The sequence below is a fragment of the Triturus cristatus genome, chromosome 3_2 (genome assembly GCF_964204655.1).
Source record: "Triturus cristatus chromosome 3_2, aTriCri1.1, whole genome shotgun sequence".
NCBI classification, from domain to species: Eukaryota; Metazoa; Chordata; class Amphibia; order Caudata; family Salamandridae; genus Triturus; species Triturus cristatus.
Window position 1 is genome coordinate 370,452,880 of NC_140584.1, and position 15,985 is coordinate 370,468,864.

At 43.4% G+C, this 15,985-nt stretch overlaps 1 protein-coding gene across 1 annotated transcript; it reads right to left on the minus strand.

Annotated features, from left to right (window-relative positions):
* Nucleotides 1–528: 528 nt before the first annotated feature.
* On the minus strand, nucleotides 529–15,689 carry LOC146857402 (gastricsin-like). Its single transcript, XM_085647893.1, has 9 exons — nucleotides 15,543–15,689; nucleotides 14,759–14,897; nucleotides 12,981–13,098; nucleotides 12,450–12,568; nucleotides 6,662–6,858; nucleotides 6,100–6,222; nucleotides 4,362–4,509; nucleotides 3,864–3,962; nucleotides 529–863 (listed from the first exon to the last, which is right to left on the minus strand). Exons 1-9 carry the CDS (start codon nucleotides 15,596–15,598, stop codon nucleotides 711–713), a joined length of 1,152 nt encoding a protein of 383 aa, XP_085504019.1. The 5' UTR covers nucleotides 15,599–15,689; the 3' UTR covers nucleotides 529–710.
* Between the last annotated feature and the right edge of the window lie 296 nt (nucleotides 15,690–15,985).

Below are 15,985 nucleotides of genomic sequence, written 5' to 3' on the forward strand. Positions count from 1 at the left end.
CCCACACTCCAAACAACCTCATGAGCTAAGAACTAAAAGCAAATCATTAAACTTTGTTGTAAAGCAGTAGCAAAAAGAACAAGTTACCTTCGGTAAAGCTCTTCCTGGTGGATATTACAGATCTCTCACCTTTAGAATATGCCCAGGCTCGATCTGAAATACCTAAACAACATTGCTCCCATGCGCAGATAGCTGGCGCTGTGCGGCTCTGCATTGATGTAGCTCCGCCCCAGAACTGACATGCATATATTTTGTAAAATACAACATGATCAACGAAACACAAAACTACCCTGAACTTGTAAGATGTTAACAATAATCTTTGTATGTTCATATGTTCACCTATTTTTTCTGGATACAAAGTCATATTTGATATTTGTTTATCCATGTCTGTAGCAGATGGGTTAATTCTATTGTTGAACCCAAACTATTTTTTTCTTTTCCAGCAGGGTTAACAAAGTTTCACGCTTAAATAAATGATCATTTGATGGGCCTAATCTCTCACTTAAGAAAGCTCAAAGACAGTTAGGAGTAGGTCGACACTTCATTTTAATTTAAGAAAAAAATTCAACATTAGAGTCAGTACATTAATCTATTAAATCAAACAAGGTGGAATACTACCAGAGGGTTGGAATAAGCACCCAGAATCCAACAGTAATATTAAGGAATGAGAGGAAAAATGCATGAAGGCTGGTGGCACAGAGGACCCAGATCTAGGCCACTGTGGCAAAACCCACTTGGTTGTTGGTGACGTCATAGATAGAGTAGTATTGCCGCAGGAAGACATCACCCAGGATCCAGAGGGGCTGTCCGTTCTGGGAGGGGAGGTAAGTGGGCATGATACCAACGGAGCACTCGCCATTATTCTGTTGAAAGACACAAGAAGGCAATTTTATGCTTTCGTAATAATTCTCTTAGATGGAGAGACAGTGAAAGATTAACATGCAGGGGTACAAGAGCGAGTCTGAGTAGAACCCAGTGCGTTTTTCGAAAAAAAACGGGTTCCAATTTTGGCGTTGCCTCTCTGTTGTCATTTAGCATTTATGGAGTTGGTGCAAGTCCCAAAGCTTCAAATACCTTCTCAACGAGGGGGCAGATTTACGTTTCCTGGCGCATTCCTGCAAATCAGCAGGTATGCGCCAGGAAACTTGCGACACGCATCTCAATCCTTGCGCCACCAAGGATGCACCGCATTTACAATGCAAAAGACACACAGTTGATGGACAGAATGCAGAACAAATCAAAACATTCACCTTCAGTCAAGAGATCTGGGTTAAATCCATCATTCTTTTGCTCACCATGCCACCCCAGTTTAGACCTGGCCATATGCAAATCAGTCTTGACCCTGTGCCTCATGGGAACAGTCCAGCCAGAACTGCCAAGCCAGGTCCTCCCTGGGCCTGAAACAAGCATCCTAGGACCGGTTTCGGGGTTTCACCCCTCTTCAGCCAGGATAGCTTGATTCCAGTGGCACAGTGAGCCCTGGACTCACGTCTGAGCATACCTGGCGCACTCAGGGCGAGAAAGCAAAAGACACACAATTGATGGACGGAATGCAGAACAAATCAAAACATTCACCCCCAGTCAAGAGATCTGGGTTAAATCCTTCATTCTTTTGCTCACCATGCCACCCCAGTTTAGACCTGGCCATATGCAAATCAGTCTTGACCCTGTGCCTCATGGGAACAGTCCAGCCTGAACTGCCAAGCCAGGTCCTTTTGTTCTGCATTCCGTCCATCAATTGTGTGTCTTTTGCTTTCTCACCCTAAGTGCGCCAGGTATGCTCAGACGTGAGTCCTGGGCTCACTGTGCCCCTGGAATCAAGCTATCCTGGCTGAAGAGGGGTGAAACCCCGAAACCGGTCCTAGGATGCTTGTTTCCGGTCCAGGGAGGACCTGGCTTGGTAGTTCGTGCTGGACTGTTCCCCATGAGGCACAGGGTCAAGACTGATTTGCATATGGCCAGGTCTAAACTGGGGTGGCATGGTGAGCAAAAGAACAATGGCTCTCTTGACTGGGGGTGAATGTTCTGATTTGTTCTGCATTCCGTCCATCAATTGTGTGTCTTTTGCTTTCTCGCCCTAAGTGCGCCTGGTGTGCTCAGACGTGAGTCCTGGGCTCACTGTGCCACTGGAATCAAGCTATCCTGGCTGAAGAGGGGTGAAACCCCGAAACCGGTCCTAGGATGCTTGTTTCCGGTCCAGGGAGGACCTGGCTTGGCAGTTCGGGCTGGACTGTTCCCATGAGGCACAGGGTCAAGACTGATTTGCATATAGCCAGGTTTAAACTGGGGTGGCATGGTGAGCAATAGAATGATGGATTTAACCCAGATCTCTTGACTGGGGGTGAATGTTTTGATTTGTTCTGCATTCCGTCCATCAATTGTGTGTCTTTTGCATTTACAATGCGGCGCATCATGGCGCAAGGAAATACAGATAGTGTTGCATCTGCTGCCGTAACGTTGGCGCAGTGCTGGAGTTGTGTCGCACGGACGCGACGCAACTTAGGTCAAATAGTATGGTAAGGTGGCAGCTTTGAGTGGATGAGTGGATAATGATGTAGTACAGTGGCAAAGAGTGTTGTCGATTTCTAGGTTGAAAGAGTGCTGGTAAAAAGGTGTGGCAGATTACGCCAGTGTGGATGCACAGACTGGGTAACAGGGTAGCGTGGTTTATCAGGGTTTATAGTGTGTGTCAGGATAATTCAGGAGAAATGTGCTGCGCCTAGTGTGGTAGGATGTACCAAATGTGGTTCTTCAAGGCCCGGCATAAGATACTGGGCATGGGAGGTCTGACTGGAGTGGCCGGATGCATACAGAGTGCAAGTTTGCCACATGTGATAGGATCTATAAGGATGGAGAGGTTGGATTGAATGTGGAACAGTGCATCAAGCTGAGCATAGTGTACCGAGATGACCAGGGTGTACTATGTGCTGCAAGGTGTACAAAGGACATAGTGAGTACCTGGAGCTGCATGTCTCACATGGTGTAGCATTGGGCACCAGGTGTAGCAAGTGCTCCTCTAGTGCAAGGTGTAGCTGATGTGGCAGGGTTACAAAGTCGTTAAAGGGTGCGTCATGGATGGCCGGTTGTACCTGTTAGGGTAGGGATTGCCCGTGGTGGCAGTGTGTCCTAGATAGGTATTTTGTACCAGGTGCAGCAGAGGGCTCAGGAGGTCTACATGCTGTGACAAGATTCAGTATATGTGACAGGAAATGCCAGGAATAAATAACATGGTTGACTAGCTATGGGTAATATCAATATCACAGAGCTTTCAGTTTTCCCAAATAGCATGCAATAAAAAGTAATCCAGTGCAGGTCTTTGCATTCTGGTACTGCCGGGCAGCATTGGCCGGTTCAGGTAAGCGCGGTGGGGAGGGCCGAGGAGGGGCGGGAGATGTCGACAGATGACGGAATAGGATTTAAATATTTATTTAGTCACCCCTATTCAGTCGTCTGTTGACATCCCCCCCTCCCCACGCCCTGCCCCACCGCACTTACCTGCATATGCTGCTGCGGCTACCAGTCCAGTCTATCCGGCTAATAATTTAGGAATACAATTTTGCAAAGATACAGTCTGAAACCGAGGACCTTCTCATGCATGGAATATAGAAATATGAGAGGTCTGATGTCATGCATACTGGATGAACTAAGAATGCTGAGAACACTGGAAATGTCAGGGTCTTCCAGGGGTTTCATAGTGCTCTATGTGTGACAGGGTGCTTCAGGTGTGGCTCTGTACATTATGTGTAGAAGCATGTGTCAGACGTGTCATGGTCCTTTATGTAAGGCAGGATGATCAATGTAATGGGGTCTTCTAGGATTGACAAATTGTACCAATATCTGAAAGCAATTACAGTAAACCATACCTGGAGAATGTATGCAGAGGGCGGTAGGGGTAGTGAGGTGCCTCCAATAGTGAAGCTCAGGGTGGGTAGACTGTCAATATTGCTGCAGCTGACCACATACTGTGAACAAAAAGATGACAACATTAACAAAAGCCTTTTCTCTCGTTTGAATGTAGACCAACATTCAAACCAAAGTGCAGAAGCCCTCTTACCCACACATTCTACTTCATCCATCAGGTTGTATGCCAATGTCAATAAAATTAACCTGGACATTATTGACTCCACGATATGGAAGAATACCATCTCTGCAATGTAAGCTTACGTAAGGAAGTGTACATTTACTATACTAACCTGTATTTACTTACTGTGGAGGTAGGGTGGTAGTGGTTATTGTGGAGTCGATATATATGCACGGGTCATTATTTAAAGATGGACCTATTAGTATCACACCCTCAGGGACATTAGAATCCCCCATAAGTGGTAAAGGTGTAAGTGGAGGGGTTTATCTCTGGTCCCTACCTGTCCGTTTGAATCCTGAGTTGCTCCAATATCTTGCATCAAAGCAGCAATGTATTGACCAGGGGCAGTGAGCAGGGACGTGCCGGTGTCCACGATTCCTTGGCACCCCTGGCCACACCAGCCAGTCGGTTGACCATTAACTCCAAAACTGATGAGAAATATGGCAGAAAATTAGTTATTGTGCATGTTTAACATGCAATCGCACACTACATCATCTCATCTAGGTCCAGTATAGGATTTCTGAGGTTCCCCACAACAGAATGTATGTTCAGTCCTCCCATTCCCACATGTCCCCAGTGTACATTCACTCATTGTTAATGACCACACAGCGATAGGGTAATCTCACTCACTGGATTCCCACACAACCATAGTACATGCGCGCTTCTCACGATCTGACATTTGCATAGAGTAAGCTAATTTACCATGATACCATACCCTGTACCTTTTGTACAGAGTCACACACAACTTCAGTGTAAGCTCACTCTCTACATTCCAATACAACGCCAGTATAAGCTCACTCGGTGAGTAACCTTGAAACTAAAGAAACCAGCATCTCTTATATCCGCTTGCAGTGTTGCCGCTTCAACTGTCATACCACAGCCTATCGCGGACACTCTAAAACATATCCAAATGGCTGTGAAAAACTTGACTTCAACACACCAGTGCACCTATGTGTAATGCGGTGTGCTAATGCAACATGGTGGATACAGCTTTAAGCTGACCTCACTTGAGTGCACATCAGACGGTGCACGCAAGGGTAATTTTCGAATGTCAAACAACTGCCACTTCAACGGAATCGGGTAAGACCACCAAACCATTTAATTAAATTCTTACCTTACTAGTACATCGCTTAACTTTACTCTATCAACCTAAACATCTACATTTTGTAGAAGTACCAGTAAACATTTTTGGTTTTAAATTAAAAAATACCTTCGTAAATCCACTAGAAAATAAAAGCAAACCGTCCATAAATAACCCTGATGCATTAAAATATATGCATAATGAATAGCTAAAACCCACCAATTGAAAGGCAGCATAGGATGTTTATCTACCTCAGGGCAGCACGATAGAAGAGGAAAAAGGAGGATGTAGTGTTTATATGGGCAGGAGTGTTCTATTGTGTGCTCACCTATGGTTCTGATGTTCTTGTGGTTTCTTCTAAGTGCTGCAGAGTAGTAAATGAAGGGTGTCATACATAATACTGGCCTCCTTGTCATTAATTAAATCTCGATTGTTTTACACTCAAATTAGGAGAATCAGCATTCCTATACATCCCCAGGGTAAACTCACTCACCAGTCACCCAAGCAATCCCCTTGAACCTTTTATCGCAGGTGTAAACAAACTAGGCAATCCTGTTGTTTCCATATGTAACCATATGTGGTAATCTATCATCTCTTCCTTGCGCCATAACTTTTGTAAAAAAGAATAAACCACAGACAACCATGATTAAACATATAAATCAGGTCAACCCTGGATGACTATATAAACAAGGCTAATAAACCATGGACAACCATTTTTCACCATGGAAACCATATTAAACTAAACTCATCAGTACAATCTAAAAAGGTTTAAGTCATGGCCATCCATGTGTTAACATGTAATGAAGATAAACAATGTCTGACAGTTAATAAATTATGGATAATTGTGGTGTGTTTATGAACATATAAAAAGAGACAGAAGAAAAACATAATGAAAGAGAAGAGTCAGGCTAGTAAATTTCAACTAAGAGGTGCTCACCCCGAAATGCCGATCTGCCAGTACATCTGCTGTGTGACCGGTGTCCAGGTGATTTGACCAGTGTAGTAATTAGAATCCACTCCACCAAAGACAAGCTCACCTCCTGACTGGCTGCCTTGTTGGCTGGCAAGAGATAACATACACAAAAGACAAATGAGACATGATTTAGGTGTTACTAAACATACCTGTAGAAATATTGCATTCCTGCAACATTCCTAAGACACACTGTAAGAGCCACTGATTCACATGACAAAGGAGAGGGCACAGGAATTTTTCACTACACAATATCACATAGAGTTCATACATCTACTTTTCAAAAACACCACACAGCAAGATTGTGAAGCAGCAAAGATAGGGAGACAGGAATACAGCATTAATATCCACTTGTATGTCAAAATATATTTTTTAACATCCTGCAATAAAATTGTATCGAGAATATCAACTACCAGCATGTCACTGTAGTAAGAGCATATAGGTAGGAATGGATTTACTAGTCTTAACTCCACATCTACTTGCCTTGACAATATATGCATTGCAGCTATAGGAGCTCACAGTCACATACCCCAGGTAGAAGCCAAAGATGTTTTGGGACAGAAGGCCTTGGTTCATCATGCCCTCCATGACGGTGGTGGCACCATCAGCTGCAATTGAAGGGTAGGCCAAACCCAAGATTCCATCAAACTGAGCATAGACAAAGTTGGTGCCAGGTTCATTGACGCTCAAGGCAAATTCTTGCTGTGTGATTGCGATGCCCTGGATCTAAAGAATGATTAAAAAAACATTGTAATCAAGTCAAATTTCACAGAAATGACATCTGGAGGAGCCACAGTGCTTAATGTGTTCCTTTCATGAGCACAGAGCTCATTTCTGAAGATTGAAATATTTTGTGATCGGAGCAACATGCGAACCAGACAGTTTGTTCCCTAATTTTGTAAAAAAAGACATGCCCTACCGTCAGGCCAACAATGAGACATGATGCAACAGTAGTGTCCCTTGACCTAGATATATTTGACCACCACAGGCATCCATCTATCATTGACAATGGCATTGTCACCCAACATGCCTCAAGGCAATATACTGAGTGATACAGAATCTCACCCAGACTGACACATGCAAGAGCCTCTATTGATTGATCTTATTTCTTGGAAGTGGAACATGCACAGATTGCTGTGTTGCTTGTTTCTGCATCCTATCTTGTAGTCCATGCCTAAGCATACCTCCTATGCTAGCTGAGCCCAGACTCCACCCACTATGCTTGACCCCAGACTCTGCTTGTACCATCCATATATCAACAACCACTCAATGCCTGGTTGTTCAGTTCTTAACCCCAGATGAATGCAGCACTCACAGCATGGCAAAATGGTGATATGACTTCCTCCTTGAAAGTCTTTGCAATGGCCAACTACAGTCTCACTGTTGGTAGCTTATCCTAATGGTGGCCCTCTTTGAAATTGTATATATGCTTGCCAATATTGTGGCTTACACTTGCATAATATTATCCCATCCTTGACATAGTAGACATTTTTATAAAACAATCTGGCTATCCGTGGCAAAATAGTAACCCATCTGTGGTAAGCTGGCTCTTTATATGATATATCATAATGAGATATATCGTGTAAAGAGTCCATGGTTTCTGTTATGTGTGGACGGGGCTTTTTCTATGGCAATCTCAAGGTGCTCTGTTAGGGGGTGGTGTGGTCGAGCAGCCTTGGGCTTAACACAGAGGAGTGCAAGACATCTGGAAATACACAAAATGGTCAACAAATGAGACAAACGACTCAAAAAAGAAGATCCACATCAATTTATAAATATGGCAAGTATCTTTATATATATTTAGGCATCAGAAGACAATTGTTCCTGCCAGTATGTTTTTAAAATGTGAAATTGTTTTTTAGTTCAAAAAGTTATTTTATGTTATCCAATGGGATGAACATCGTATGCGGTTTACCAGTTCTTGTCAGCGATTTATGGGACCCTTCTCCAGGAGTTAAAGTGAGTGGTGGGCAAGGTCCAAGGCAGCCCAGCAGAACACCACCAGTGGCACAAGGGCTGCTGGGTGCAGAGGTGCCAAACAGCAGTGGATGCCCAATGTTATCTTATGGAGAATGATTGTGGTAGAAAGAGGCTGCAGGAGGGGACTGGGAACCAGTCTGTTGAAACCAATGAGTTGCTTCTGTTCTTATGATATTGGGGGACATTAGTTAATGCAATTTTATATAGCGCAAATATTACCCGCCCCTTCTCCTTGGGTTGGGGTAGTCGGGTGTCGAGAGTCATATTTCTCCATTCGGCAACACTCACGGTTGGATGGGTCTGCCAACAGAAGCTGCAGGCGACATTGGGGAGTTCACGAATAGTCACTACACAGTGGACCTTGTACCTTGAGGGCTTGGGGACCACGCTGACACCTTTGGCCTACTTCGACATGGGCTGGGGGGCTCAGGGACAGTAGTGCTTGGCGGAGTTGGGTTTTGAAGGAGCCAGAGTCCTTTTGGTCATTCTTGTGCTGTCTGCAGGATGCAGGGGACATTTCGGCTGTTCCTCGGGTGGTCTTGGTTCCAGGGCAAAGGCTGACAGGTCTCCTGGGTTTTGGGGTATCAGCAGCTTCAGGACAAGTCAAATTGTTGTGCAATAGATGAACTCAGTAGGAAGGCAGGCAGAGGTGGCGTTGCTAAGTCTTCCTCTCCTCTGAGGGTAGCCAGATTTGCATTTCAATTGCAGCAGCTCATTGAAGCTTGCCGGCCTAAGCAGGCTAATCAGCAGGTCATCCAATGGGAGGGGGTGTGACACCCTCTTCCCAGACAGGCTTTTGTTCTGAGTCTCCTGAGAGCAAAAGGCTCTCACCTTAGAAGGTTAGAACAGTGTCTCCAGAGGCAGACTTGCAGAAAACAGTCACCAACCACACCAGAGTCTGGTTTCATTAAATCCAAATTAGTTTGGGTTTATCAATATGAGATGTTTGATACCAAACATCCCTATATTCAGTGAAGCCATCCTGTAGCTGGAGAACTCGTTTTCACCTGTGTCCAGCACATGTTCTAAAATGTCTTCCCTGTTCACTTGCACTGGCAGTAATGGAACTGACCAGCATTGGGGCATATCTGTTCATGCAGGTATGCTCTCACATGTAATAATAAGCACCCTACCTTAGGGCTGTAAGGTTTGCCCTAGGGGTGACTTTCAAGTAGTACATGAAGTGTTAGGGGGCTGGCACACAGGGATGTATGTCAGGTCATGTTTCACTATTGTTTGCACACAGCCTGCGATAGTAGCCCTGCATGAGTTTGGCGAGGGATCTCTTAGGGTGGCACAATTAATGTTCCAGCCCTTAGGGGACCCTTTTTAATTCTTCACAACCTAGGTACCAAGGGTCCCATTTACTAGGGACTTATAGAGGGTGCTAAAGGTATTGCCACTTGGGGGAACAAGTTTACAGTTTTGGGAAAGAACACTGGCACTTGGTACCTGCTTAGCAGGTACCCAGTACACTACAGTCAAAGTTGCATCAAAAACTAGGCAAAAAGTGTGTGGGGTGGTACTGTATCAACAACCCAGTTTCCTACATCATTCTTAACGTTTTGTGGGTGTTCCTGACATAATTGGTGCTATTCATTATGCAACAGTGACTCTCTCGAAATAGTGGTCATCTTTGTCATAGTGTCATGGCATAATTCAAGATATCCCTGATGTAATGGTGCTGGAAATCCCTGGCATTAGAGGAACATGCCTAGTATTTGATGATGGTGCTAAATTGTGTCACAGGTACAATCTACCCTGTGACATGTGAGAAACTGGTGAAAATAAAATGCTGTTGTTTGGGTTCAAACATGTATTGAGTAAAACATTTAATCTGTCATTCAGCATGAAATTGTGGGGGGTGAAGAGGGTAAGTTAAACCTATCTACCCTAGAGAAACTGTTGAATTTCAGTTTGAAATGTCTGCATGTTATGTCTGGGAGTGTGTGCGCTTCAGGTTATCACTAAAAACTAAAAAGTCCTGAGTTTGCTTATAATTTTTTTAGGAAGAACAAGACACAACTAACATAAACTGAGCTACTTCAAGTAGTTAGTACAAGGAGGATATTAACTTAGCCCTAACAAGTAAGGCTGAATACTTAGCTCCAGTCTAATGGCTACAGGTGAAATTGTAATGATGTATAGTTCGAATATTGCTGTTTTCAGGATTGATATTACCACCAGTGACAACACAAGATGGCTGTGATACGTGCCATTTTTTTATTTAAAAAATATTTTGTCTTACACATTACTAGACGCCACATGAGAGAGGTAGTCAAGGGCAGTGGTGGCACGTGCAGGTAAGCGCGGTGAGGCAAGGGCAGGGCGGGGGCTGGGGTGGAAGTGACAAACAACAGAATAGTGAAAATAAATAAATAAAACCACTGAACTTGCGCTCGCCGCATCATTGAGTCGGTGATGCAGGGAACGCAAGGTAAGTGGTTTTATTTATTTATTTTCGTTTCTCTATTCCATCATTTGCAATTCCACCCCCCCACCCCTGCCCCACTGTGCTTACCTGCAAGGACCGCCACTGGTCAAAGGGTAGGTGGTAAGTAAGGGCCATGTGTCCTGATGAATTGCCGCTGACTGTCTAGTGGGCACAAAATGTCAAGAAACATTCTGGCTTAAACGACATGAAGTGTCATAATCAACCCTCTTGGTTTTTTAAATTTGCTGTGTAAAGACATCAATAAGGTTTTCACTTTTGGTCTACCAGGGACAATTTTAATAAACATGCCCTATACCTTCAGAAATGTACAGATGTGACTGTTTCCTATCTCCTTGTGAATACAAGGTGAAAACTAAACAACAGTCAAGCGCTCCTCCACAGATAAGTCCACCCCAGGCGATGTGAGAAAACCTGGGATGGTGAGCAAATGCATAGGGACAAAGCATGCCACTTAGGTGGGTGAGGGTTTTGGGTTCTTTTAATAGTGAGTGCCTTTAAAATCAGTCTCTATCTCCATCAATATAATTCCCTAGATCTAAGAGATTTTAGACAAGGAAGGATCCACCATATAAGCATACACACTTATGACATAACAGATCGTCTGTTGTCAATGAGGTATATATATAGGGATGGTGCCTGGACCTGCCTTAATTTGTATCTCCCTCTATCTCCTCCTTAGTGGTAAAGCTGATATTTCAGGCCAAATTACTGTATCCTAAAATTGTTTTTCACAATTACATTTAAAGCTTGTATTTGATGGCTAATTTATGCAAAGCTCGGTAGGATTATTATTAATCTTTGTTGCTTGGTCACACCTACTGCTGTGCTTATTTCTTGTTATGTAATGTTATGTTAATATATTTTATATAGCGCTCGAATTCCCCAGGAGTGTCTTGGCGCTGCCCTGAAATCACATAAGAAAGGAGGAGTTTCGGAAATTAGTGATTAAAAAGTCAGGTTTTCAGGATCTCTCTGAATTGAAGGAGATTTTGGGCTGCTTTGAGATTAGTAGGGAGGGACTTGTGTGAAAGAGTTTCATCATCAATACTCCAAAAATGTTCTATCATATCACAACTGCTGTTTATGGCCTGAGCATGTAGGCTTGGTGCAACCTGTTTCCTCTCTGATCTTGTAAGTTCTGTGTAGGTGAACAGAAGCACTGCTGCATGAGCGGGTACCTTCTTGTTCCCACCTGCTGTCTATGGCATATGTTTTCAAGATCTGTTTCACTTTTGACTTTTCCACGCTGCTTCTTCTAAGTAGATTCTCAGTAATAATATATAACTAAAGACTAAGAATCTACTTGGAAGGAGGAGGATGACATAGTTAAGTTAAATATGCTATGTATATTTTCATAAATGATAGGCTATGCTAATTGTTAACAATAATTGAAACAGCTATTGTGGCGGGTCCAATAACCCATGGAAGTGCAAGGGCTGTCCGACACACCAAACAAATATTAGGATATTTTCTTCATGTAACCTAGAGCCTCTGGATTTGAATTTACGTGTAAATTCTGCTGCAAAAAGTCACTGTTTGGTTCTGTTTTCATTCAAAGTGTTCTCAGGAGGAGAGCACCCCCCAACCCTCCTAAAAACAGTTGGACATTACACTTCACCTGCTTGCATGGTCTTGTTCAAGGCAGGTATTTTAACCCTGACATTTTAAAAGTTCACCAGCCATCACTGCTTCTACATGGGTCTAGGACTTACAAAGTAGACAGTAGTCGGGAGCACCCAGGGCATAGTGTTGGGTCTAGTTATGGAAGAGTGTAGCACCAGCAGTGGTGGTACAAGACAACCTCCTAAGGAAGATTGTGGACGGCGGCTCTCATTATTCTTTTACTAATTATTCATTAGTGGATGGTAAATGTGGTACTCACGGACACAGTATCAAAACCCAGGATGCCAGTAAGACTGCCTGTCCCATACTGGATTGAAAACTGCTGGTTATTGCTGGTGTAGGTAGATGATTGGCTGGGGTTGAAGGTTGCGTGGTTGGCTGTATAAAGAGAACAGAACAAGGCGTCAATTACCACTGGGAGGGTGCAGGTGACCGCTTTTCAAGACTCCTCTCTAACGGCTAAAACAGTAGACAGCTTGGACAGATAAAGCACTGTCCAACATGCAGACACAGATTTGCTGGAGTAGAGGCATTCATATGCCAGGCAAACGTCGGTGACTGTCCCCCATCTAAACCACCCATCAGAGGATCCAGCATGTTGGCAAACATCTTCTTGTTTCCTTACTGCCCAGTCTGCCCTTGTCATCCCTCGTCCATTGACTCAGATAGGATCACAACTCCAAAATTGTCAACTATATGTCCAACTGGTTAAACATAGAGGTAAAATATCTTCACTTTCAAAAGTAGGTATGCATTGTTCTGATTAGGAAAAGCTGCGATCCATACTTACTGCAGGCGGAGCTCGAGCAGTAGGTGGAGGCCACCCAGAGGTTGGAGGAGCCGGTGTCAAAGAGGACCAGGAAGTTTTGGGGTGGTGTCCCGATGCTGATTTCCCCATAGTAGGACATCTGTAGAGCAAAGGAGAGGTCATGCAGAAAGCCACCTGAACCCCTCCATCTCTGCCTTCTGAACCCCTTTACTGCACCAGGTACATTAATGATTCAAGAGGATCCATGTTTGAAAACAACTACCACTGACAGCAATGTTTAGTTACTTTGTTTTTACTAAATGGATTTCAAGACCCATTAATCCCTCTAAAATAGAGAGGCCTACTGAAAATGAAGAACTGTTTAGTATCTGGGATTACCTTGGTACCTACTAGGTAAATAAAAACACTAGTCATCTTTCTGCTGCCATTCCCTTCCTTGACTTCCTAAAATTGTATTAAAACATTGTACAGTTTTCTCCCATTCAAAAATATTTTTTAGAATCCAAAGTATCCCTGCTCTTTTGGCTTCATTGATAGTATGAACCACATCTTTCACCCAAAATATCATTCCTGGCGTGGTTTAAGGAGTGCGATTTTGCCAACAGATCATTTCTCGGCTCCTTTCACAATGGTGCCATTTTGTGATTCCATTTCTCCATCCAGGGCCCAATATGCTCGTGTTACAATGCAGATACCCGGTATTTCTTCAAAATGTTCATCTTTGGTGTCCATCGCCCATCTCCAGGTATTACCTTTGACTCTGAACCTAGATGCCATGCTCCCTTGCTTACCACAATGAATATGTTAATTCCTTTTGGAAACGAATTTTGAGGGGGATGCTGAAGAAAATATGCTAAGAAGTAGAAATTGAGAAGAAAGGTCAAGCGTGCCAGAGACAATAGAAGAGAGAGATAATGAAAGGGACAGTGAGGCACAAAGTGAAATGAAGAGGTTAAATGTGGTGAGATTGTGAGAGATAGTGATACAGATAGTGTGAGAAAGAAGAATCTAAACAGTAAGACAGAAACAGACATCAGATGGTGAGAATGATTTAGGCAGTGACAGTGATGCGGCAAGACTGATAGATTTCAAGTGAATTCAGGAGAATATTTCCAAAGCCATAAAAGCCCAAAAAGGAGACACTTTTATTTTTTTCCCAATATCTTTGGATTGTAGGGAGAAAACTAAAATAACAATATTTTTGGCACCGTACTGTGAGTCTCCTTGCTTAATCAGAAGTGTTTGCATGTGTGAGATTGAGTGATAGATCCCGTTTGCACATGAGAGAATGATGAATATTGATAGAGTAACATGTGACTTTATGTATCATTTGAGAAGCGAACATATGTAAAAGAGGATTCATTCATTTTTTAGAAACATTCATTAGTATGGATTATGTGGAACCAGAGAGACAGCTTCGAGAATCACAAGATAAAAGAGGAAGCAGAAATAATGGAAAGAGAAGGATCAAATTCAAATATGAACCACCTGCATATCACAAATCACAAATAGAATTTCATTTTAACACACAGGGAATGGGTGTTGCAGTTACCTTCCCCAGTGAGGTGTTATTGATTCAACAAGATAAAAGACTGAACCAGTTTGGCAGAGGCTCAAACCAGTGACCCAAAGGTTACACAAAGATCTTTTCAACATGTGTGTGAACGTTAGAGTTACCCTACTGGCTTCAATGAAGAATGACGACTGGGTGAATGAAACATTGAGATGAAAAAGGGATCAGTTGAAAGGGAGAGACTGAGCGTATGCGAAGGGTATCATGTGAATAAAGTGTCACTCACGTCCATGTAGTTAGACAGGGGTTCATAGCCCACTGCAAAGTTATTGAACCGATACTTGGTTCCTGGATCCACCCAGGGGGCCTTCACTCCATGTTCAGCCATCACCTGCCGCATGGGCTTGAACTTGTGCAGAGGGACCCTACATCAGGAGAAAGAAGAGCTCTCATGAAATGTCCTTCGTATGCTCTCCCACCACCTGCGGTCCCACTCCTCTTCACACAAAAAGTAGCACTCAACCGCCTTTCAAGCAAAAAATTCATCAGAATTTATCAGCTACCAAAGTGGCGCTGTGGCCCATAAGAGCAACTGATAGGTAATCCAGAGACCAGGTTGAGTCTACATCATTGTAAACATGGGAGAGTAGATGTGACAGCTCTCATGAGGAGTCGCCATCTTCCTTAATACTTTTGACTGAGGAGTCACTATCTTCCTTAATACCTGTGACACCTGCAAGTTTAACAAATTGACCAATATCTCCCGTTCAATGGGCACATAGATATTCCTACAGAAAATGAAAGCCTTTATAAAAAAAGTTTTGAAAAAACCACAGATCTACATTGCAAACCACTTTGATAAAGGCAAAATAGGTGCTAAAATATTGATTTTGCAAGATATAGCAGGTGGTAGTTCAGCATCGCCTTGCAATAAAGGAAGAAATGGGACCTGGAGTATTACAAAAGAGCCCCTTAAAGTATAAACCACACATTTCTTTGAAAAGCCAACCCCCACTCTTCACAAGCAGCCATAATGGCTTCACGAATGCACAGCGCTCTAGCATACACACCTGACCAGCCCTTCGGCGAGCTGGAGGCAGACCAGCCCAAGGATGAGGAACTTCATGGCACCCCAGAGGACCAGCCAAATTCAGGAGAAGAAAGAAGCGCTGGATGTAGGAGAAAGGCCTCAACCAAGCTTATATAGGAATGCTGGACCACCCCCCTCCTGCTCACAACCAACCCCTATCAGCCAACGACCTACCAGTGCGTCAGCAATACCCTTCAAGGTCTAACACACTTCAAGGGCAGCCTGCTAATATTTGGGCCCGCAGGGGAAAAAGTTGATAAGGAAGAAAAGGAGCGCGCCTGTGTACATTTTAAAGCCATTATAATAGTCAATCGCTATTCACTTTTGACCTCTCTCTTCCATAATTTCCATTGAACGTAGATTTTTACTTTCCATTTAATATATTTGTATGGTAATCGTCACTGATAAAGGCCCTTTCAGGGT

Bases quoted from the DNA above. Each gene is read 5' to 3' on its own strand.
- LOC146857402 (XM_085647893.1), bottom strand. From the start codon at position 15,598: ATGAAGTTCCTCATCCTTGGGCTGGTCTGCCTCCAGCTCGCCGAAGGG. The intron at 4,510-6,099 runs GTGAGCACCTCT...ATTTCTCATCAG, and splicing joins TGGCAGATCGGCATTTCGGG to TTTTGGAGTTAATGGTCAAC. The intron at 3,963-4,361 runs GTAGGGACCAGA...TTTTGTTCACAG, and splicing joins CTCAGGATTCAAACGGACAG to TATGTGGTCAGCTGCAGCAA.